Source organism: Onthophagus taurus, chromosome 6 (genome assembly GCF_036711975.1).
Source record: "Onthophagus taurus isolate NC chromosome 6, IU_Otau_3.0, whole genome shotgun sequence".
Lineage (NCBI taxonomy): Eukaryota > Metazoa > Arthropoda > Insecta > Coleoptera > Scarabaeidae > Onthophagus > Onthophagus taurus.
In genome coordinates this window covers 6,240,336-6,266,029 of record NC_091971.1, presented here as the reverse complement: position 1 = coordinate 6,266,029, position 25,694 = coordinate 6,240,336, and the positions used below count along the sequence as shown (strand labels likewise).

Genomic DNA, 25,694 nt, shown 5'->3' with positions numbered 1-25,694 from the left:
ACATCTCAACCACTTTGCAGTTAATGCAACGATTACCACCAATTAATAACAATTAAATTCATGCTAGAACAATACATTAATAATTAAAAGCACAATCATTATTGATCAAACAATGTTATCCTCTCAACATAATCGGTTTTCGTATTGTTTTAATGAGGTCTGTCTATTATCCAAGTTAATGATTTTCTGTTCGTTACAGCCGGTGTTTGCAGAGATGCATTAGTGAAAATAATGAAAAAAAAGGGTTGGCAAAAAAAGGTATAATCCGCAGACCTGCGAGAGTAAAACTGTTGAATTTCAAACCACGTTACTTCACTATGAGGGTGTATACAAATGAATACTTGTGTTTTGAGCGCTACGAAAAATGATATACGCCCAATTAATTGCACAAAAACAAATTAGATCGAATCGTCGCGCCGACCGCGTTGCAGACTGAAACGGAATATGTTCGCCGTAACAAATTGAGTACGGCCGGCATCATTTATCATTGAATGTAAAATATTTATTATTGTGTGAACGTTAAAACGGGGACGTCATTCCAAATTGTGCGCGCATCGAAAGTGCGGAACTTTTTTACAATCAAATTAGCATTGTTCGTGGTAGCCAGTGCGGCTATTTTATAAAACGATTTAATATCGACAGTGAAAGAATTGCAGTTCGCACAATTGATCATTAAATGCGCTATTATTCCGCAGTTAACAACGGTTTCAATTTCGAAAATTGTGCTTTTCGTTTTTTGTTTCTCGCCGATTTCGTATTCAATTCGTGTGATGCGGAAAGGTTAAAAGTTTTTTTTTAATCTTTAAATGAGACTTGCAAAAATAGAAAATGATTTCTAGGTTTATTACAAAACTTGTTCCCAAAGCAAGTTTCGAGTAGTATCTTGAGATCTAGAAATCTACGTGACATCCTATACCTACTTCTCGTCTTGTCTGCAGGGAGATGCATAGGAAATTGACACTTACATATTCCTAGCTTCCTCACGTACCACACCAAAGCTCATATCCAATGATTTACCTCCGGAATACGCACGGTTACGTGCCTTCCTGCAAAGAACCTCCACGTTAAACAACCGAATGCAGTAAGAAAAACGTAAGATGCACGGCGCAAGATGCTATAAATCACAAGACGGATTGATCTTGTTAGTAAGCGAATCCGCGACTTGCGGCTGGTCCAGAGCTGGGACAATCTCTCAGAAAGGGATGGCATCGTCGGCTAAAAGCAGCAGATATATTGCAGGCTGAGATAAGAAATTTCAAAGGAACAGCGGCGATGTTCTGTCGCTTGTTTTGTGGCGACAAGGCGATAAAAGGTGTCGGGATATCCGGTAAAATTATCGCTTGCGCGTTGAAGATTTACAAGGATCTTGGGGGAAGACGGAGTACGATTGCCCTAAGATGTTATATCCGCTCAAAATTGGTTATTAAATCAAAATTGATTTATTTTCTTTTTTTTTTGAAATAGGTAGTAATTTTTATTTTGTATTAATCGTGCAAAAGTTATAAATCGAGATTTCTACATTTTAATATCTTAAATTCAACTATTTTAACAATGTGTCTTTATTTATATATTTGTAAACGCAATCTAGTATTCTTTAACAACCGCTTTTTGAAAAACACTAAATATCTTCAAGGTGAGCACAACATGTTGATTGGAAAGAGGAGTTAGACTTAACCTACGGATTTAATTATGTTAGCACAGTTTGTGATGTAGGTAAAGCATGCAGTATTTAAGAAATGATCTAGAAAGAAATAGCAAGAACGAGATTGATCATACCTCTTTGATTGCCTTTAGAAATCGTGTATAGCTTGTGATAGAGATTTTGTGGAATTTAATCTCATTTTAAACATTCGACTATGTTGTTAAGTTTAAATTCAGTCCACGTAGCTTATCTAATCTCCCGTCACTATTAATAAGCCAGAGCAATGCAAAAGTAATAAAAAAATATTTTCTTCGCGTAAAATCCAAGGAGCCACGCCCGGAAACGAGGATTTATCAGTTGATTTATTGTCTTCCGTGACGTGCGCGATTTAATCTGTCTCTTCTCCTCTTTCTTCCACCTACTATCCTCCGGGATAACCGCAAACGGTGGCCGCAATTTTTCTCGCCGTCAACTTGCGGCTAAATATTCCTTACGCCCTCCTTTGTGCTGTTTATTAAAAAACGTCACGTTTCCAGGCAAGATGAAGACCAGATAAACGTTCCATTTAATTAAGGGTTTGTGGCAGTGAGAAATGTTCACATGTAGCTTGGTCCGGTAGAAATCTTGCAATAAATTGTCATGATCATTTATTATCGTAGTGTTATTTATTTTTCTTTTCAACACGTACTTTGGAAGAGACCTTTTTACTCGAGTTATACCAAAATAATTTTCTGAGAAGAGCTTTAACAAGGAAAATATTTTTCTAAAGTGAACGCCTACCCGTCCCACTTGGCCGTCCCAAACTTTATTCGAGATCACAATGGGATAGGGTAGACGTTGTTCTTTCATTAAAATAATGCGACTGGGATATTTTTGCAAAGCGGCGCTCGCGTTTCCTTCAGACTAGATTAAAATTCGTCGGATTTTTCAGTTCGAAGGCGAACAGCGCTAAAGTGTATACAAACAACTCCGCCCTAATCCCTATATCGACCGAGTTGTGCCAATATTTGTGTTCTGCGTACACGAACCAGTACCGGGAATTATCTGCATATTAATGCGTTTTCTTGGTATATTATAAAACAATTTGCATAAACACACCCTTGCGTATTCAGAGTGGTTATATACATAATAACACAACAAAATGGTTGCAAGATTTAAAGTTCTTTTTGAACCCAAAATTCAACATCTAAACTCTATCATCACCAAACAGATGGTTTCGGCACCGAAATAATTCATCGTTTTACATAAAATTTGCGTGAACGTTACAGAAAGGTCGAAACGCAGATTTAAAAAATTTCCCCATTGTTTTTCAATTCCATTCCGTTAACACGTTTGCCAATTGTAAACGACTCGCTAAAAACTTTTTCAATTTGCATATAAATTGTCTGGGGTGGTTAAAAACAAAGGAGTTACCCCAAAAAGAAAGATTTACACCCCTTTGGTTTATGCCCTTACTTAAAGCATCGTACAATGAACTTGTTAAGAGATATATATCAGTTTAAAATTATATTTTTGTGTATAATAAACTATTTATGTTTTTAACCGCAATTTTCGGTTGTAAATATAGGATGGTGGTGAAACCCAGCAGAGGTTAAGGACCCTAATAAAAATAGCTTCCGAAAAAAGTTTAATTAGATGGGCGAATCCAAACAGTTTCATCCTGAGAGCGGTAATAGGGAGCTGAGGGAACCTCAAATTAAATCCGGGCGACTCGTCGTGTTTCCCCCGGAACAGGACCGAGAGCCCGAAAACTAAAGCCGAGATAATCCCCAATATTCATACCGGTTCCGGTTAAATGTGTGGCATGTACCGGTTTCACCACTTAACTGTAAATTCCCAGGAATCGTCAACGAGCATGTCTCGAGCACATCTTTATTTCCACGGCTTGCGTCCTCGCAAGGTTGAGTGCACTTTACAACCCCTGACAAGGAGAGAGCGAAAACGAATCCTGACGCTCTTCCTCGTCGGGTTCCCTCAGGGTATGACTCGCCTGGAGGCGCGGGAGTCTTGAGGGATTAGGGGCCGCAGTAGGAGGTGTCGGACACCATCTACCAGTTCTTTTCGACCCCGCTTCACTTTTGAATGAAACTGTACAATGTTTTTGTGACAAAAGATGGACTACTTTGACGTGTACTTCGGGTGGAGACGTACTCTCGCCATTTGTCGTTCTCTCGATGTTTTATTCTCGCGAACACCTCTTGAAACTCTACATAAAATCGCTTTTATATGGAACCTTGTTATATTATAAAGGTTTTCAAGTTTCTGCACCCTTTCAATACTTCAATGTGATATTTATCGATTTCATTCGAATGCAGTTCATTTTCTACATATAAATTACAACCAATAAAACATTCGTTGTAACTGAACTTAGTTCTAGTTTTAGTTCAATGAACTATAATGATTTAGTAGTAAAATTTTCACTATTAATAAAGCTTAAAAGAAATAAAAATGTTCTATTGTATCGCAGTCATTTAACAATTCAATCAATCACGTCAATTTGTGGCAATAAATTCCTGTTAAAACCTTTCCAAACGTGATGCCATCTACCATCAATCACACGACAAAAAAAACTAAACGCTCCGAAAATGTATTAAATTGTTCCTATTTATGATCTAAATTTTTCTCATCTATCTTTTAAGTATATCATATCAATATCGTTATTAATAATCATTATATTTAGTTAGACACCGCTTCATTACTATGTGTGTATCTATTAGTGCAAGTGAATGACAGATAAACAGAATTAAGCATGGTTAGCCCTTGTTTGTATACCATTACTAACTCCGATTGCGATCAATGCGTTAATTTGATACCACATACATGATTAAGTATCAATCATCAGCAGAAACATTTTTTTCTAAGTCAGTACTGATTCGCTCCAAGTAAACGACTTTACTTCAAGGGACAAAATAAAAATTAAAAAGCTAAATTTAAAATAGCCGAAACGTGTAAATTCAAGCGTAAATTTGATATTCGGCGTTCGAAAAATACGACGATAAAAATCGTCGTTCACGCGTTTATGGACGATATGAAATTGCATTTTATTCAGTGAGAAGGACAGAAAGGTATAAGAGAGGATACCTCGAACGCAGGTAACTTTATACATGCTGTATCGCAACAAACAAAATGTTCAAAGCTTTCAATAGAAATTGGAAGTTACTTTTTTTTTTAAGAAATTTTCATATGAAAGGAAAACGTTTCCAAAAATAACTACGGAAAATTGAGGAAGATCAAAAGGTTTTTAGTTGTATATATGATGTTCTCAGTATTACTACTTGCGGCTCTCATACAGTTAGAGAAATATTTTGAACCTGAGTAATCTCATTCAATTCAAATCAACACTTAATACTATTTAATGTAATCCATTCCCAACATTAATCAATAATGTTTACAATCATTTAGCCCACTTCCATGATGGGTGAGCATGCAGCTGAAGCTGGTCATCATATTGTAGAAGCAAGAGACCTCGGCTTAATAACTCAATAGGTGTTAAAGTCGAGGCTGCTTGCGGCCGAGGCGTTACAATATAATGAGCAGCTTCAGCTTGACATAATATTAATCGCTGGGCCTTAGCTGCAAGCGACCTCGGTTTAATTAATCATGAGGTGATAAAGCCTTCATCACATAAACCCGAGGCCACCCGACGCGTTGTATGATGACCAGCATCTGAATTGAAATCATTATTACTATTATTATTTGAGTTATTACAATAATTCTTCAAACCAACTCAAACCTCATTGATTGCATATGTTAGGATAATTCTATTTCAAGCATCACTTCTGTAGTTTAGTAAATCTAACGTTATCCGTAATGGGTTGTTAAAGGCCAGGACGTGATATGATTTATAAAACGGTATTCACAATTTTCACCCAATAGAATTCATGACTGCATTGGCAATTATTTCTACAAAATCCCCATTGCCCGTAGGATCGAGCGAAATATGTAAATTTAGCTTGCAATTAGTATAATTTCTAGAAGGAACTTGTCGGCAAACTTCTCTCTCGACTGAATCCGATTACCAATTTGTAGACCTACATACAATTTCACTTCTATAAATTACTCTTCTAACGGAAAGTTTAACTAACTTCTAAAAGTACTTTTAACCGTGTCTAGAAATCAAGAGAATATAGGAGACGTTGAAGCAAGACAATCGGCCTAAATTGTACCAATTTCAAGGGCTGTTTCTAATTAACGTATACCCTGGAAGCCAGCACGTATTAAGAACGCCCCTTGACCACTGAAGGACACTCGTAAGGGTGCCTTTGCCAAGCGCCTCTAGGTTCAAATGTGGATGACTGAAGAGAGATGCCTAGAGGACAAGCTGTAACGAGCAAAAGGCCCCGTTTGCGGACCACACGTCCGAGACTATCATTAGAGCGATCATCCGTATAATTGGGAGTAGAGGCATAATCCTTTTAATAGGGGTTAAAGGTTAAATTTTCATGCACGTTATATAAAATACAAAATGACCTAAATAACATGTCAAGTATTATACTATAATAAAAAAATCGACTTTTAGTTCCTTTTCAACGTGAATTGATATCAAAGAGGAGTCAGTCTTCATATTCTAAAATATTCTCATACATGAAAATCTAGCAGAGAACACGGTCGCGAGTTGAACCGAGTCTCTGTTGTTGAGTGGTCGTCTATGTATCACAGAGGGGAAAGGGGAGATGAACGATACGTCCGGCCGGTTGGACGCGGGCAAATGTTCGAGACGTGAAATATTATGAAATCGAAAAAGAAATTGCTTCGGATCGCCTGGCAGAATGATATCCATCGCCGACGGTAAAATATAGCCGATGCCCTTACCGCCTCCGCCCCAACGTGTACCTTCGAAACAGCCCCCGAGATGGGCGTCTCCGGCTTGCATAATATATTTACGCGCGCCCGGACACAAAATTGATTGATTGCCAACGGGAATAATGGCTTCGCACGAAACCCACCTGTTGGCGTGAATCAATCAAAATTAGCCGTCAACGAACGTCGACACGACGTTTGTTTTACACTATTTTCGCCTGAATGCGCCGTTGCAGGTTATTCGAAACTATCTATATTGTTTAAAAATATTTTAACACCTTTAAAAACACATTCAATTATGAAGTTTTATAATAAATATTTAGATGTTTGCATGACCTAATAAACACGCATCGAATACACCCAATTACTGATAAACTCTCAACGACATTGTTAGGCGTAGGCTAACAAACCATTAACGGCATCGATAATTAATTTAATTAATAATTTCGCGCACGACAGGGCTCAATTATGGAGTACGCGAGACAAGAGCATCGCCCGCTCCATCATCAGTACCCCCATGCGGCTCGCACCAGAAAATTCATTAAAAATAATCTAAAGAGTACTCCACCAAACTAAACACAGGTTACTTCACGGTTATTAATTTTCAACGCGGAACTAATTTTAAAGTTAAGTTTTCCTGTTGAGAAATTTGGGTACCACACTCTCGTTGAAATTAATAATAAATTTCCGGAGAGCCTCCAATTTGCAACGTACGCAACCTGAGGGACCGCTGGTACGGTAATTAATGCCATAAATAACTTTCACCACCTTTACCCATCAAAATGTCACATTTAGATTTTATTTCAGAAGAGAAAAAGAGGATTATTTAGTTCTAGTTTTAGTTCAAAAAAAGCGTAATTAATGCCATAAATAACTTTCACCACCTTTACCCATCAAAATGTAACATTTAGATTTTACTTCAGAAGAAAAAAGAGGATTATAGTTCTAGTTTTAGTTCAAAAAAAGGGGATTATAAGAAAATACTTTTTAATGATAGTAAATTGAAATTTCATTGATTTTATAGTGAAAGATATTGCGTTCAACGTGCGACATCTGGGTTTGGATATAAAAATTTATTAGGGCGATTGAATGCGGCCAGCTAGCAGTTTTTAACGAGCGTCTCTTTCAATTGGCCGCGGTGCAGTAAAGCCGTCCAAATATTAACATCAATTTTCTTCTGAAGCGGCTGAACTAATTGCTTTACTGCAAAAAAATCTCTCGTTTAAGTGAAGTTTAATGGGATCAGTTTTGGTTCATTTTTATTGGCGTGGGTTGTTCGGGAGGCGTTTGTTTTGTTTCCGGTTTCCGGGCCGGACGTATGTAATGCGATTTCATTTAGATGATTTACGGGCGCAGATATTGTGCGCGTAGCGGAATCGTATGGAAATGAACGGGAGGAGTACGAAATGGACGGTCGTGCATACCATATGAAAAGTGAGAAATATGCGACCAATGAAATAGTAGATCGGTTTAGTTTTAGACAGCCGGAGAAGAGAAACGCTAAAAAACAATTTATTTTTCCACCTCCCTCGGACCATTACAAGTCATCATTTAAAAACGTTTCGCAATTGACTTACGAACCGCAGGACTTGACAAATAGCTACTGTTTCTAGTGGCCATAACTCAATAAAGTGCTATTTTTCAATTTAGCTGGATTATCGTTCGACTGTCTGCTACATCTACCACGTTATTCGCAGGATTACTCCAAGATCCAATTCCCGTAATCTCATACATTTTAGATTGCTTTTCGTCTGCGTATCGTCTCGATTTTTTTTATGAACGACATCTGACGTTTCTTATGATATTTCATTTCCTTTTCCTTCGGGATATAAACAAGATAAGAGATAACCGTAGAGATGATCATTTTAAGCGTTTGCATGATAACCACATAGTTCCATTATAGTAGCGTTTGCGTTAATAGCATTAATGCTCGTTTCAACTGAGAAATATGAGTCAGAAACGCCATTACAGCAATAATCGCTTGTGAACTCCCGTAACCAACTTATCTCTTGTCGTCAAACACTACAGTACAGGGAAATTTCAACCCGAGCGTGGCTAGTAATTAGGCAAGTAAACAAACGTAATGGTCCACCACAGTTTGGTCGCTCTCTGTTTGTATGTTTTTCGAGCAATGAAATCGATTTCTGCACTCTGTACGCCATATTAACAGTTTTCGCCAATAACCCGCTCGTTTTCGACATCCGCATTGACTCGGAAAGTTACCCTCACGTTATGTGGGCGACGAAAATTAAATTGGTGGCGGCTTGAATTTAACGCCGCATAGTTGCCCAACCTCGCCCACATGATCTACGGCTCAATAGTTCTTGTTTTTGTGGCAGCTAAAATTGCAAACTATAAGCTTAAAAACAAGCTAAAAATTACATTGATACAAATAAACAAGTAAGAATCTTCACATTGTTGAAACTATCCTATATCAACAACTATAAAAGTAGAATTGAAGATAATAAAATATTGATGTATTTCAAAACATCGCTCTGTCCATATTTATGAAGACATAGACATGATTTATAACGTAAACTGATGTTTGAAATATCTATTTTAATATGCTGAATGAAAGCCAATATGTTGATTGTTAAAATGTATCTGAAATGGTCCAAAATCAAACACTTTGAACGCATAGTTGGGAATTGCTAAACATTCGTGATATTCGGATCATTGCTGTGTCTTTATTTATGAATTAAAACTTAAATTAAAAGTTGAAAAAAAAAACTGAAACAGGCCAAAATGAAATTGTTGGTCGGGTTTAAAATGATTAAAAATCGATGAAAGTTAAAAAATAGATATATTAAAATTGATAACTTAAATTAAACTTTGAAATGGTGAAATGTGAAATTGTTAGGGAAAAAATTTGAAATGCTCTAAAATCAAATACATTAAAAATGGGTTGAGGCTTATTAAAAATTGATCAAATTCAAAACATTGCTATGTTTTTGTTTATGGAAACATAGAAATAATTTATAGCTTCAATTATCATTAATATTAGCATCTTTTGCTAATACTGGTGTGCAAACTATTATAATGTTATTAGGCCAATCCCTTGAAGTTGACTCGTGATGCTTAGCCAAGCGAAGCAATACAAATAACAACGGCTCACGTTATTGTCGAGATATAATTGAATGGTTGAAGCCTTATTAAGCTCCAGCAATGCGGCGTGTTTGGTTAAGCGATGAATTGTAGCGGTAGTTACGGACGTAATCGGATCCCGGGATGGCTGCCCCCAGGGCTTGATCCTCCCGACCTAATTCCCGACGTTCTGCCGTGTTTCGCCCACTTCAGGTCCACACCACAAACCCACGAAAAGATTCTCGTTTTTTCACCCGAGTTCGCAAGAAGACGACACCCTGGTTCATGAATAAAATATCGTGGAAAGTGGCAACGTCGTATGTGCATTTGAATGTGGGAATGTGTTATTTTCTCGCACCCAATTATCTATGATCAACATTTGTACTGCAAGATTTTTTCTAACTTACTATAACAGTATATTTCTTCTTTGTTTTGCTAGCAAGGACACAAATATTGCGTGATAAACCGGGGAGAAATCGTTGAAAAGAAATATGAACCAATTATTTTGACCCTTGTCCCAAGAATCCTGCGGAGAGAGAAACCAGGATTCGTTTGGTCCAGATTTATGTGAGAGAATCCTTTCAACCACAGCGATACTACAAAAAACGGGGAGGTTGAAAAAATAGAGTAAGCAATCTGAATAAAAATCTTGAAACCCGATTCCATTAACCATTTCGCAAAACTGCTGTATCCACTTTAATTGAATTAGTGGCGATTCTTGTCAGAGAAACAACATGGAATAGAGGAACAGCATGCGCTGAGGGTGACATTTGATCGTCGACAAAACAAATCTCATCTGGTCGATGCAAATAAAAGCTACCACTACGAATCGAACTTTCTATTACTCCATGAACGGAAGTTTTCGAATTGGTCACTTGTAACCGTATTGATCCTACAAGTTCCGCAGGGAGCTCCCATTTGGAATAGTTCTTAAGTGTACCGAATGAAATGAGCGCAAGCGTTTTCCGAGAATTTGCTCGCGTTAACTCTTCTTCTAACGCCTTACAACTGAATTAAGAAAGTTTACGTGTCAACGACAACTTATTTATGTCTTGATAATGTAGGAGGGAACTTTAATAGTTTTTTTTGAGTATATACCATATTAAAACTAATAAAAAGTGAAAAAAATAGTACTCATCCCTCGAAACGACCTCATTATTACTTAGTAGAATGGAGAAAATATTCAAATTTAGTACTACTTTTTGTGCTAATGAATCCTGGTGGTGTGTCAATTGAAAAGATAAATGATGTGGTGTCAAATTAAATCAATTTTTTTATGTACTAAAAATGAATAATTATGTTATTAATATTCATTTAATAAGTTAAATTTTAGGGGATATTTTGTATTAACGCATATGTGTATGTAGATTAGACTGGTAAATGAGAGTAACATTAACTCTGATTAAGGTACAATTTTGGGGGACAATGCGCCGCTCGGCATCCTTATGTATTGTTTATTATCTGACGATAAAACGCGATACGTTGGGGCGACTATAAATTGGGTCTCATCATCCCTAATGTCCTCACCTATATTACGTAAGCGGAATTTACAGGGCCATTACGTCCTGTGTACGCCGGCGTGGCAATTACGGAGGCCAGATACGGGGTCAAACCCATTTTGACAGGTTGTTATGAACACTGACCGATCTCACTCAGGGGATGAATTGTATTTGACCGGATGAAACAGTCCGCGTGCTAGTTGGGTGGGGAAATCTAAGTGTCCGGGTTTATTGCCAACTGTCACCGTCCATAACTGATCACTTGCTAATTATAAATTCCTAGAATAGATGTTGTAACATCCTAAATTATCTATAAAGAGAGTGATGAGTATTTAGCAAGTTCTAAATTAGATTCAAAGTTTTTCCCATAAATTACTTGGCATCCCGGTAGGTGTCGCGTGCATATGTTTGCGCGAACTGTCCATGTCTTGTAGTACAAGCCCGTTTTTGTTACGATTAGCATACAGGGCGTGCGAACGAAGCGGGAGTGTTCGTAAATTTTATCGCCAAGTGCCACTTCAAGAAGACCGCACGGGCGAATATTCGGAATCACTAAATTTACTCCTATCCTAGTACGACCTTGCGCCATACACGATCGAACGTGTGCACAAAAATCCCAATGCGATATCTCTACGGTTCGTAAACTCGAAGTACGTGGATGTGTGTATACACACGGTATTCCATTTGCTTAGTCCGGCCGTTCGTCTACGGAAAACCACTAAAAAAAGAATTGTTCAAACCGTTTAAACGCTAGAATCTCTGGCGTGAGTCGGGAACATAGGGATAGGATCTAAACCCTCCCCGGCTTTTAGCTGCGACGTCCAAGCTTTGCAAGTAACGACCGTACCGAGGCAAATTTATTACATGTACTCGATACTGTTTCAGTTTAAAAGAATTGCAGTTTGCTCTGGGCAGGACATTAAAGATGTAAATGGTGGTCGGAGCTACGAGCTACGCGAATTGTTTTGAGTTGCCACCAGTTTATATAAATCTACCGAACGTCCTCGACTCTCTAAATATTCTCTTCTGTTTCGCTTTTTCCAGTATCCTCGGAGAGCAGACATCCCGTTATGGTCTACATCCATGGCGAGTCATTCGAATGGAATTCCGGTAATCCTTACGATGGAAGCGTGTTAGCGGCATACGCCGACATGGTCGTGGTTACTTTAAACTACAGACTCGGGATATTAGGTAAGACTTTAATATGATCTAGACTATGTCTCCGTTCATTACCCTACACTATAATTAGTTGGAGACCCTTGTTAGTCGAAACTATCCGGCAAAACATCTTAAGGGGTCCCAACCTCTAAATTTGGAATTACTTTGTGACTGAACTTTGGCCTGCCACATAGAGATTGTCCTCATTTCCAAACAAACAGACTTATCACTTCAACTTTCCAAAGTTTATCTTACATTAACATAATCGATATCGACACAAAACTTCTTTTATTTTGTCTTATTTTATTTTATTTATTTTTTTTAGGTTTTCTTAACGCCAACCCAGTACCTCACTTAAAAGCTAGAGTAGCTAATTATGGTTTGATGGATCAAATAGCAGCACTTCATTGGATCCAACAAAATATTGCTTTATTTGGTGGTGATCCAGGGAATGTTACATTATCTGGCCACGGATCAGGAGCAGCTTGCATTAATTTTTTGATGATATCCCCGACTGTAATGCCGGGGTTATTTCACAGATCAATTTTGCTTTCTGGCTCAGCCTTATCTTCGTGGGCGTTAGTTGAGGATCCCGTTAATTACGCGGTGAAGTTAGCAAAAGAAGTAAATTGTAGTATTCCGGAAGATGTGGCGAAAGATCACGAAATGATCGTGGATTGTTTGAGGGAAACTCCTCTAAACGATCTTCTTCAAGCCGATGTGGTGGCCCCGTCGTATTTGAGTGCGTTTGGGCCTAGTGTGGATGGTGTTGTGATTAAGACTGATTTTGCAAAAGAACTTGTTACTTATTTTAAACCGTCCGATTTACAAAGTTTCGTTGGCCCGGTTAACGCGAATATGAAACGAAGTGAGGCGACGTTAAATCCACGAGGTAGCAATCCTTACGATTTACTTTTCGGTGTTGTAACGAGTGAAGCACTTTGGAGATTTTCATCAAACGACATTCAATCGGGCTTTGAGGGTGAAAGACGCGATAAAATCATAAGAACTTATGTGCGAAACGCTTACACGTACCATTTAAGTGAAATATTCTTCACGGTGGTGAACGAGTATACGGACTGGGAACGAACTGTACAACATCCCATTAATACTAGAGACGCCGCCGTCGCCGCTTTGAGCGACGCCCAATTTGTAGCTCCCTTAGTTCAAACAGGAGATCTCCTCAGTGCTAAACCTCCACCTCCAGGACATGAAGGAAATGGTCCTAAAACGTTTTTTTATGTTTTCGATTATCAAACCAAAGATGGAGACTATCCACAAGTAAGTTTTAACATAACTTATTAATTTAATTATTAACATTCAGGTTTAGCCGTCTAGGTCTAGTGTTAGTTCTAGTTTTAGTTTAAGATTATGTGATGTTTCTCTACAAAACGAAAATAAGGTTGATAATTATAGAAGAATTTCGACGTGTTTCACTTTTTTACTTTGGAGAAAACTTCGATGAGAATTCCAGAAAGTCGCCAACGTCGTCAGACACTTTGATTAAATAATTTCCATAAGTTTTTTCCCTCTTCACGTAGGAGGGAAAAGGGACTCGACAGAATTGGAACGAAACTAATTTAAAATTCCTGTGACGTTCGAGTTAATAAAAATCGACAAAGTAAGTGGAGCTAATGAAGTGTTGAAGTTATTTTTTTGCTGTACCTTCGATCTACCTAAAGCGATCGGAAAAATGACAGGCTATTTAACCGAATTTATTTCACTTCTAATCTTTATACTGCCAATTTCATTCAACTAAAATAAAATCTGTTTATGAATTTTTTTCTATAAAGGTCATTGTGTGTTCAGACTTCGTCTCGCGATAAATTTTGTTGGTCCCAGAAAAAAATGTATTCCCACTGAGTTCGTGATCTGGGCGGCTAAAAGAATCAGCAAGACATCTGCCTCTGCTACCACAAGAGGGCATGGCAACCACTGAGATGAGCTTAACGGCTTTAGAAAGCACGACATTGGCAATTCGATTCCATTGTGCGGTAAGCTTGACCAAAGCCCGGACCTCATTGTTCACCGTGATGAAGTTTTCATTTCGACGGCTACTTTTTCACCACCTCTATTGAATTTTTAATCCTTCCCGGCATAGATGGCGTTCTCAACCCGAGGTAAATGCAACCCCAATTTTAAATTAAAACAAAAAATGATTTTCCTTTAAACTCCACTTCACGTAAACCTGTCGTCGACACAAGAAATACAAAGAGGTTCCTCATCACGATTCGTGCACAGCATACGTCAAGGAGAGGATTCAAATAAACATAAAAATGGATTCACAAAGGAAGTAGGTTTCGGGTGTACCTGAAGGATTCTAAGCTCATCCCCGGCGAAGAGAGAAGAAGAGGAATGAGGGTATTATTGCTGGAGCACGTGCCGGAAATACGTGCCAGAGACGCGGGACGTTCTATACGACGCACGTGTGGTCTTAATAGGCGACGACATACGTCCGGCACTCCGCTTAGGTGGCGCTGTGGGAAACCCGAGACCGCACTTTCATCAAGATTGCAAAGCTTGAGTTACAATCGAGTATAATTTCTTCTTATAGAATTGCTACGTTGATTAAACTTGTTTCAATGTTGGTTTCATTAGAACGAAATATAAACTTACAACGAAAAGAATTTCAATTTAACGTTAGTATCGGAACAAGATACTTTATTACATCGCAAACAATACTTCAAACATTTCAGATTTAATCGTATTAGAGGATTTAAACATAAAGAAGCTCTCTCTATTCAGAGTAGCGAACTGGATGATGAACTGTACCGTATTCTCAAATGTATAGAATTTCAAATTAGAAACATGTCGTTGTTGCTATATTATTATGTGAGTTACTTTCATTTAAATCTGGATTATCTATAAATTATAATAAAAGCTTAAGTTTTAAGAAATGTATAAATTAACAAGTAAATGTATAGCTCTACTTTTTAGTTTAATAAAAGATTAAAGGTAAATACAAGAAATATGAAGCAACACATGTTGTAGTGCCTCGGTCGCAAGCGACCTTGGCTTAATAACATAAAAACTGTATGCTTGGCAGCAAGCGATCTCGGCATAACCTAGTGTTTTTATGACTTTTTGTGACTCTGACATTGTACTTGATGCGATAAAATTGAAAATCTGTAGTCATAATAATGCTGTTTCTGAAGAAGGTTGACTTTGTGATTTTTTATAGGTTTAATGAATTTTTACTGAACCATATATAATTTTTTAGTTATTTAATATTTGGCATAAACTAATACATAAACCTTAACACTAGTGGAACATTATCACTTTATGTAAGTTTTCCCAAACCACGCTACAACAACGAAATTATTTAGAGTATATTATGGCGTACTTGCAGTATAATGGGCCACGAAGTGTACTCAAAATTATTATTATTATACCTACCAGCTGGGAATATTAAAACAATAAGTAAGCACGTAAGGTTACTGTTGTCTCGGAGAAATAAACCGATATGAGGATGCTGCAGTAGCTGCCGGAACTGTAACAATACATTTAGTCGGCACATATGTGTCTCTGTATGAGTCTATTTTATACCGTAGAACTACAACAATGATAACCTACAAGTTAAAGTTACTTGAAATGATAACAAGTTCCACAAAATTATTAAAGTTATCGTATACTGTGGTAATTTTTTTGATGAAGACTTGAAGTAAACTTATTCATGGTCATAATCTCAAGTACCTCTCCATCCCCGAGGACCTATTTTAATCCTCGGGACTATAAAACTTCTTAATACCATGCATTAGTTAACGTTCCCTCCGTTCATTTTTTACAGAGAATGGGAACCGTACACGGCGAGGAATTACCTTTTTTCTTTGGTGCACCACTTGTTGACGGCTTCAATCATTTTCCCCGGAATTATACTAGGTCTGAACTGGCACTGGCTGAAGCGGTCATTATTTATGTGGCCAATTTTGCAAGAACGGGGTAAGCGATTATTTTTTTATTCCGTTGAGTTAAAACTTTATTAAAACTTCATGTTGTTCGTTTCTTTCGTAATTCCTTTAATAAAATACTTTTCAAATGAAAAATGTATTTAAGGATTTTTAATCTTTTTGTACTTAGTATTAAATAACTCGCGTAAAGTGGCTAAGCGTGTAGAGGCTGCATTAATAGTGAGACCGTACGCAGACCTAATAATGCAAACATGTAAATACCATCCGGCGTGTTTCGTGTGCCGGTTGCGCAGGTGCCCTGAAGTTTCATAGTCAACGTCAGCGCGGTATCATTGAATATTCATCTCCTTGCTTGGTCGGATAAATCTCAGGAAGCTTAAGTGACAGGCGTATTTCCACCATCCCCGCTGTGAAATTCAGGTTGATGTGCAAATTATTAATTATCAGAATAAATAATTGTTCAAAACGCGTCTTACATGATATATTTGCAAATTCTATCTATTATTTTGGAAATTGTTATAGTTAAAATTGTTTGGTTGTGATGAGATAAATTGAAATCTAGAAAGGTTGGAATGAAATTTCCGCGCCTCTTGCATATTGTCGCTCGTTTTTAATCTGGTCAATACAATTTCGCCCAGCTTTTAATTAAATCCCTGCCCGTTAACAGTAAAATGAGGGAGGGAGGTCGATGACCTAAATTGTCAATTTGAACGCGCTAAAAATAAATCCACGTCCGCGACAGCGGACGACGTGTGTAGGACGTATTACGCGTGGTTTTGTTTTTCGCGCCGTTAATTAAGCGTTTAATCAAATGCGCAACTTTCTAGGCGACCCCCGACAGAGTTAATTATTATCAAAGTTCACTACACGGTAGTTGGGCAGTTAAAATGAATTAATGGTTTGTACAGTTATTCCCAAATTGAACTGTCGACTAGTATAACGGCCTACACGGCGCACGGTCCGGTCCGGTAACGCGAGCTTATAAAATATTTGAACAATGTCGATTTGGCGCAATTTAGTGCCAAAAAGTTTTGCAGTTTCGCGCACCCAGCCTCGCACCATTAGCATAATAAATTTACGCGGGAATTTGCATAGATATCGCACCGACCAACGACCCCTAACTCATTGCCGTGCACCGCGGCCAACCGTAAACCGAATTATTAGAACTAATACAACGCAACCAGCAGGGTTAAAGGTGACGTTCGTACCCAAGCAGGGTAATAATTTTGAGTTTTGCGGTTTCGTTTCCTTTGTTCTCGATACAATTCCACAGAACTATAGGCTAACTCTACGTAGTTAGAAGGGTTACCGCTAGTTAAATCTGGCTCTATCCTCTATGACTGCAAATGCCCCCATTAAAGCTTTTCTCGCTTAATTGGCTTAACAAACAAAACTCGTACGTGATTTTTTTCTCTAAAACTCTGATAAACTAAAATATTAATTAGCCTTAATTTACTTTTTAAGTTTAATTTAATTTAACTAGCTAAAAGTTGGGTACAAGAACGTCGTAGATATGATAATTCCGTGATGTGCGCTCGTAGACCTTACTCATACATACTGATTATCCGTTACTTATATTAGTTCACAGTCGATGAAGATATCCTGGTGTTCAGGATTATAGGAAAAGTTATGAATAATAAAAGTTTATTTGATAAATTTATTGATAAACTAAAAGATCGTATAGTCAACATCTTCCAAAAGAGATTTGAAGAAGAGAGACAAAAAGTGGTATCTTTAGAAGAGCGGATCGTTGTTCTGGAGGAGCAACTTTCAAAACACACGTACCTTTTGGAGGAACATGAACAATATTCGCGTCGTAATAATTTACGAATTTTTTGTGTTAATGAGAAACCCGAAGAAATGTTGCGGACGTGGTTGCGAAGATTTATAAAGACAACCTCAAAATTAATGTTGACATCAAGGATGTCGATTGTTGGTTTCTTACCATAAATTAATGTTATGGAATATTCCCGATTACTTGTTTAAGAAGGTTAAATTTGGAAGGAATGTCCATGAGCGCTAGACAAGGTGTTGTTTTCTTATCGCGCCACCGGCCCATAGAACATCTTTATTTGATAGATGCTTCTCTTACCACATTTATAAATCCTACAATCGTATTTCTGCGACTGAGAGATTATTAAGTATTGGGTCGTTCAGGTCTCGGTTGTTTAATAGAATACCGTTCCGTTATCTAATTGCGTCGCGGACGTCACGGAATTATAATTCATAAGTTTTGTAATAATAATTAGTCGTTATTGTTTTAAGTTTTTTGTTTGTTGTTGTTTTTGTGCATGTTTTTGCTTTTTTTCTCTATAAAACAGATTTAATTTTAATTTTGTTTTTCTTTATATTTTTCGAGGTTTCTGGTTTTAGAACAAGGGTTAAACTATTAATTTTTATTTTATTACATTATTTTTCTATTTTATATTTACTTTTATTTGCTGGGCAATAAAGTTATTATTATTATTATTATATTAATCACTGCATCATTCAGTGCCCAATTTTTAATGTATCTTGTGGTATATCGATTATAATTCGTTCATTTACTACATTTCGTATTAAAAATGTTTCTTATTAGATCATTAAACTATTATCTGAACTATGATGTAGTCTCAAATGTACATTAAAATTTATAATAATAGTAATAGGTACTCTCAGAGAGTAATCCACGCCCATGAAATGATCCCGGTGTTACTAAATCATGCCACGAAATTGACAATAAACTCCTAAATAAACTCTGTAAAATAGTATGTAAAACAACCGTTCATTGGTCTACAGGTAGAGTAGTTTGGCGGAAAAGAGTAAAGTGAGTTTTATATCCTATATAAAGTTCGTTATCCTCCTTAATACATTTATCTTTCAGAGGAGGGTATTTTAAACCCGTAAAGGATGTATCGCATCGTCTAAACCTCTTATTTAGTTTCGCGATAACGTGTTTATACATAAAATGGTTCGCGTATAGGACACGTGAAGAGTGTATTTCAGTATTCATTTGGTTGTGTTAACGTGTTCGCACGTAAAACCGACCGCAAACGGAATATATACGAGGACCGTTTTATATTGAGTAAATACTTTAATACGTTAGATGTAGACATGTAACGATTGCGCCGTTAATCCAAACCGTAAATAGCCAATCTAGTGAAGTCGTAAACGCAATCTCCGACCCCGATAATTCAATAGCGAGAGCTTTCATGGTCGTTTCCTAGTTTTCCCCGTGTACCTCCCCGCGATTGCGACATCTACATATGCAAATTGAATTTGAATCCGTCTGGACCCCTAATTTCTTACTGGTTCCAACTGTGCTGTAGGACCGCCCAAGGCAAAATTGGCAGCAGAATTCTCGCGAGAAGTTATTCCGTAGAAATTACCCTTTTTGTAGAAATCAGATTTTGCGAAATCTTAACTATTAAAACTTCCTCCTGGAGGTTATAGGTGAAATGTTGGTCATATTCTTCGAGATCACGTGCCTCATCAAGGATAACGATAACGACACCCTCGCCACTAAACCCTTGATAACCGTTGATGTCGATTACACCATTCACGAGTTCAAAACCACAAATGACCTAATACGAAACAGGTTATCGTGTCCGGTCATTTGCGGTTCTTAAGTTTAGAAAACGATGATTGTGTTTTCACATCGCTATGATTTTAAGTGTACGTTTTGTTTTAGAAATCCCAACGAGCATCATAAGCAAGAACCGGTGTTGGCAGCTTCTAGAGAAAGAAATCGTTTTCGATCGATTATTTGGGACGAGTATGACTCAATCCACCAAAAATATTTAGAAATCGGTAAGTAAAAACATACAAACTAAAACAAAATTAAAATGCAATCAAAACTTCATTAGTCGATCGAGTGTAAATTTCCAATAATTCCCATAAAAGCAATAAAGTCCGAATTTTGTATAGGTACTACATGTAAAATTTATATACTCGCGAAGCTTCTGTTTTATTGGCCCAAAATTAACTACCATTAGTGTGTAACGAGATCGTTGGCAATAATTTTGGAATATTTGCTATCATTGGTAAAAATAAAACTGGTACAAAAAACGAAGAGATGGAGAAACAATCGATTCCGAGCTCCAGTTTAAAAGTCCTATAGTGGATTTATCGTATTGTATTAACATTATATTTAGAGCTTTCCACAACTCTTTTAAATTCATTTAAAACGTGATTATTTTGCTTCTATTTTATTTATCTCGATTGGAATAACTGTTTTTTATTGATTATGATTTAATTCTAGAGATTTTTCCTCTTCCTCTCCCTTTCGAATGTTGTATATGTGAAAAAAACTAAAAGATAATTTTATAATTTATATTTCTATTAGTAATGAAATTTTCCAACCGCAACTCGAATAAATTGGTTAAAGCATCAAATCGTTCCCCTCGGTGGTATTCTAATCGCATCCGGATACTGCTCCCCCTTAGATTAAAACCCCTAAAATTTCGTCTCATCGAGCTTGAGGCGTAAGAAACTCGTAACTGGGAACGTTTAAACGCGAACAACAAAGAACGATTTCGGGGATCCCATCTCAAAGGAACTGTGCCAGATAATGGCCACGGGCGCTATTTAAAATTGGCTGCAGTTAAGGAACCTCGAATGGCGGCCTCTTTTCGATCCGGTAATAAATGATGGGGCGACCCTTTGAATATTGATGGTCTCGAGCCGACATTACGGATGGGTTTAAATGGCGGAAATGGAGTGCACGTCAAGGATGGATCTTATATATTTCGCGCAGCGGCAGATGTTCGCCCAGCACACGATCCCCGTGTGCCCCGCTGTAAGTGATGTCTCACACAGAGCTCCAGAGCTTGATGTATTATTCGCTTTTCAGTTACTGTTGTGTACCTGGTGAGTGATCACTTACATTTGCTCGACCGAAACGCCCTACAAGTAGGTACCCAGATTTTGAACGCATTCATTTACGCTACAATTATACTGCATTGCGATCGCATTAATACATTGTTAATGCAAATGCGTGTATTGTCTGAAAGGTTTGTAATGTCTCAAATTCATCGCTTCCGATTAGATCACGTTCTCATGGAGGAAACGGAAGATATTTAATGCAACTGTATGAGAAATCTTCACTAAAGCTCACCGATCTAGTAACATTATTAGATAACCAGCGTTTGGAGAAAGGGCTTAAAACGACTATGTTCTCTCGGTCGCGAAGAGACCTTTTGCACTTTAGATAATGAAACAACCAAACCATGTGCACTGTTTTTACTTCTTCGCCTCATTCTCTCATTGTTTATTTACAGTCGATGTTTAATTTACTCGGTCGATGGCATTTTACACGTCATATTAAAAACGACGGACGTATAGAGTAGCACATTAAGCGCGCTTTAAAAATTCATTGTTTCAGTGCAACGAAGCGGTGGTGGTTTTTAAATATTTAGAGGTTGAGATTAGTGGCCAAAAAGAGTGTTGTTGTTAAAGTTACTCCGGGAAATAACTTCAGTTGGAGAAATTGGATCTCCTTGCTTTTGTTATTTGAGAGCTACAGTAATCTGAAAGATTGTTTTTGGTGATATTAAAAATTACATTACTGAAATTGCGGCTGATGCACTTGTTGAAGAGATATATTAGCTTCTTGGAAAATTGAAATTGTCCTATTTGTTAGGCATTACCTTAATTGAATTACTGGGTGAATACTTTTTACGTTAGAAGCTTTTTGAATGGGGAGTGTAGAATTTGGTGCAGAATTTAGGTGAATGCGCGCTTTTATACTGTATAAACTAGGAAAACAAAGGAAACAATTTCATTTTCACGACTTCAATGAAATTTCTTTGAAAGCTTCCTTTTAATTAACTTTGGCCTTTACGTTTACTTTTTTAAGTTAATGAAATTGCATATACCTTAACGGATTATGTACGGCACCTGAGCTTTATCCACATGTAGAATAGGTGCATTGCATCGGTCCCTTGACTTTATAAGAACCGGAGGTGCCTCCGCAGAGAAATAAGCGCAGCCGTAAAAATTTGCATTGCAAATGGTTGGATTAACTTTAGTTTCGCGCTGCCAACATTTGTGGAAAATAGAAGGAATAAGGACTAAACCCTGGACGGCGTGACGTGCCCTTTTCGTCTTCTCAAATTTAAATTAGGTGGACCGCAACTGCTTTCGTTCCGGGGAGAGTTTTGGCGAGAACTTTTGGGATGATCGCGACGTCGGTGCCACATTAAATTGAATCACGTGTGGCCCCATTGGCAGTCGCAGCTCGGCGCAGGTGCTCCTCCAGGAACTTTTATGGCAGAGACGGCAATGACCAAAATTGAGAACTGCATCTAAAGAAATGCCTCCGGTATAACTTTACAAACTTGTGTCTCTAAAGGGATTTTTACATTTTTTATTTCCATAGGGATTAAAATTATCTATAAAAAGATATTTTATTAAAAAAAACTTCTCATAAACTCATCACAGGGGCAGCTCAAACTTTTTCGATTTTTCTAAATTTTAAATCTTATAGTCTCTGATAATCAAAAATGAAGATTTGAAAAAATCATAAAAACTATGCTGATGGAAACTAAGAAATTATTTGTGGCACGCTAAATCTGTATTAAATTTGCTTTAGAATGTTCTATACATCATCTCGATATCTCAATTCGTTCTTGAGATGTTATTTTTTTTTAATGGATTAAAATTACCTAAAAAGATGTCACGTTTTTTATTTCATAAGAAAGTCAATGAAGATCCTGTTTGTTTCTAAGATATTCTTTTATAAAAACCCTTTCATAAAACTCTTCACAGAAGCAGTTCAGAAGCTTTTTCTTTGGTACTCCACCTGACATCGCAGTGACTGTTGGGTCCTCTTCGACCCTTTGTTCAAGAGTCGGGGAATTTCTCGGGGGAGTTTCTTTTTAAAAATCCCGGCGAGCATTCCTAACCCCTCTCTCCATGATGTATGACGACAAGTGGCGTCATCTTGGCCGTAATTACCGTCGAGTCTCTGGTACCGCTTTTCTGGGAGCCCATCCCGACGTGACTCCCGAAACGTCTCCGGGAATGTTCCGGGAACGATCGCACGGAGGCCATAAATCTGTCGTTCCTTTGGGAGCTCCCACGTACTGTCCCTTTTTATCATTGTCGGTCGTCCACCCGGAGCGAACTGGCGACAGAGCGCCATCTACGGCACCAATACCACACTTTGACTTATGCGGAGAACGTCTCGTAATGATCATTTTGAAGTTATTTATGATGCAAAGCGGAGATAATTTTGGAATTAGATTATTATAGATAAATTATCCCAAACTGCTTTAATCTTATCCCAGTAAACAACGAAGCACCTCCCTTTCACAATATGTTTGTCGTATGAGAACCATCCCTTTATCATCCTAACGATGGCGTCATGCATTTTCCCCGCAATTTCCACAATCCCTCGTACAAATCCCCCTATCCATAGTTCAAGCCGCGTACATGGCGAGTCACGGGATATCTTCCCATCTTCGTACGGCTCTCCCGGTTGCAAATCTCCGAACGTTTGTTCGTCCGGGCGGCTAACATTTTACCCTTAATAAGATATTTATATGCGCCCGGCGCGTCTCGACGTCCGCAGTTTGTCCCGGGAATACGTATTACCGGGAGCCATGTAGGAAAAGAGTCGCCGGGACATTTTTCACCGACAAACTCGGGCGCCGACGTCGCTTTGGAAATTATAAAGGACTACTAGGTTCGCCAAGATGAGCCACGAGCTGGAAAGTTCGGACCCAAGCGAGTGCACGTTAAAAATACATTAAGCACACTTACCACAGCTAAAAGCTGCCACTCTAAAACCGCCGGTTTAATATTTTTCGTTATATAACTTACCAATTCTTTAATATCTACCTCAAAATTAATATATTTTTGCCGTTGTAGAATTTCTATTATCATCTCTTAAAACAACTCGTTGTTTTATAAAACTGTTGGAACAATTTTTTGTAAGCAAAGTGAAGCGACAAAGTTGCGTCGCCTCCGAATTTATAGAAGACTGGACGAGGCACGAGCCAGAAAGTTCGGACACGGAGCGAGTGCGCGTTAAAAATACATTAAGCTCACTTACCGAGACTAAAAGCTCCCTTACCGAAACGGTCGGATTATTTTACGTGCTCTAGCTAGCGCGTCGACGACGCTGCCAGTTGCTATGTAAAAAAGCTTCAAGATGAATATGCATAACACTCGGGACGATTATGTAAGCTGTCACAGATTTTAATTGCAAAAGTATTCTAGGACACACTTATCATGGTGGACGACGGAATAAATTATATTATATTTCTCCCTATTAGGAACTCCAATACAAGGTTTTTACACGGAATAAAGTATAAACAAAATTTCTTTTAACCTTATTATCTATTTAATCTCAAATACTGAGAAGTTTATTCTACTAACAAGAACAACCAGACACAGGATTCGATTTCGTCTGGGATAAACCACCAAGAAATCATCTTTTAGTTTGAACCGTCGTAACTGCATCGGAAAATACGAAGAAAAGCTGGCAACTTCCCCAGATATTCGATCGGCTTACGTTCGTAAAGGAAAAGCAGATGTCGCTTCTCTAGAAATCGCAAAGTTGTCTGACAAAAATCGTCCGTCGTAGAAGTGTCGCTGTTACCATGATCCCGTAATAATTGAGCTGGTACTTTCGAATTTCCTCCGCGATAGTTTCTAGGAGGCTCAGGTGACAATATAAGTCATTCCACACGAATTCCCTCGCCGCCGTTCGTAAAGAAGTGTTCCAAGTTTTAACCGAGTTTGTATTACTTCTTGTTTCGCTCGTGTAAGTTTTAGTTTATAGATTATTTTGCGGCCAGACAGAACTTTCACAATGTTTCACAGCGTTTGAAGTTTTCGAAATAAATTCTTATGGCGAGTGTAAGCGAACTAGGTGTAAGTGCTAGGAAGAGTACAATTTGCCGTATAGTTGAAGTTTTATGAAAACCTTTCAGATAAAATATTAAGGAAACTTTTAAAAAAATTGTGCTATTCAATCATATCGTATTCATCGTATTGTTAACTGTTTGTACAAGTTAAATCACCACAATTCCGGTTTTGGAATCCTTAACCCTTAACGATCGTGCCCGAGATATCTCGGATAGCGGTACAACACAAAAACAGTCACTTTGTGGACATGGACGTATATTTTTGGTGTTATTTATTATGAAATGTTGTGCTAAAATTTGTTGGGAAATTTCTCAACTAAAGTCTCAACAGATTTGATGATGAAAAATGCTTATATTAATAAATTAGTTTTTATTCATTTCTAACTATTTTTGTGTATTCATGTAAGCAATAAATAACAAACATATTATAGCAATGCACGATATTACATTATACATTACTACGGTAATGTACAAAGCTAATCTCATTATTCCACATTTGATTCCGCTTAAAATGGTAAAAGCGAATACCCTTTGTGCCGAGCGTACCTTGAATCTTTTTAAAGCTTATTGTTCAACTTATTAGATCTCGTAAAGGATTCTAGCTGTCACAGGCACAGAGGGGTCTGTGACATTTAATTTAAGTTTCAAATTTAACTTGCTTTGGAATTAAATAGTTTCCATTGTTGACCACTGACCTAGAACTTACCCGTCCAAGCAATTAAGCAATTGGTTTTAATACGAAATTCGTTTT

The 25,694-nt window shown here is 37.6% G+C and overlaps 1 protein-coding gene across 3 annotated transcripts in view; it reads left to right on the top strand.

Annotated features, from left to right (window-relative positions):
- LOC111427934 (neuroligin-4, Y-linked-like) overlaps positions 1-25,694 on the top strand; it is a 120,411-nt gene that overhangs the window by 92,437 nt on the left and 2,280 nt on the right. For all 3 annotated transcript variants that reach the window (XM_071196381.1, XM_023063298.2, XM_023063297.2), the window contains 4 exons: positions 12,070-12,216; positions 12,509-13,464; positions 15,971-16,122; positions 19,762-19,880. In XM_071196381.1, the coding sequence (XP_071052482.1) occupies positions 12,070-12,216; positions 12,509-13,464; positions 15,971-16,122; positions 19,762-19,880 (1,374 nt within the window). The remainder of the gene's footprint in view (positions 1-12,069; positions 12,217-12,508; positions 13,465-15,970; positions 16,123-19,761; positions 19,881-25,694) is intronic.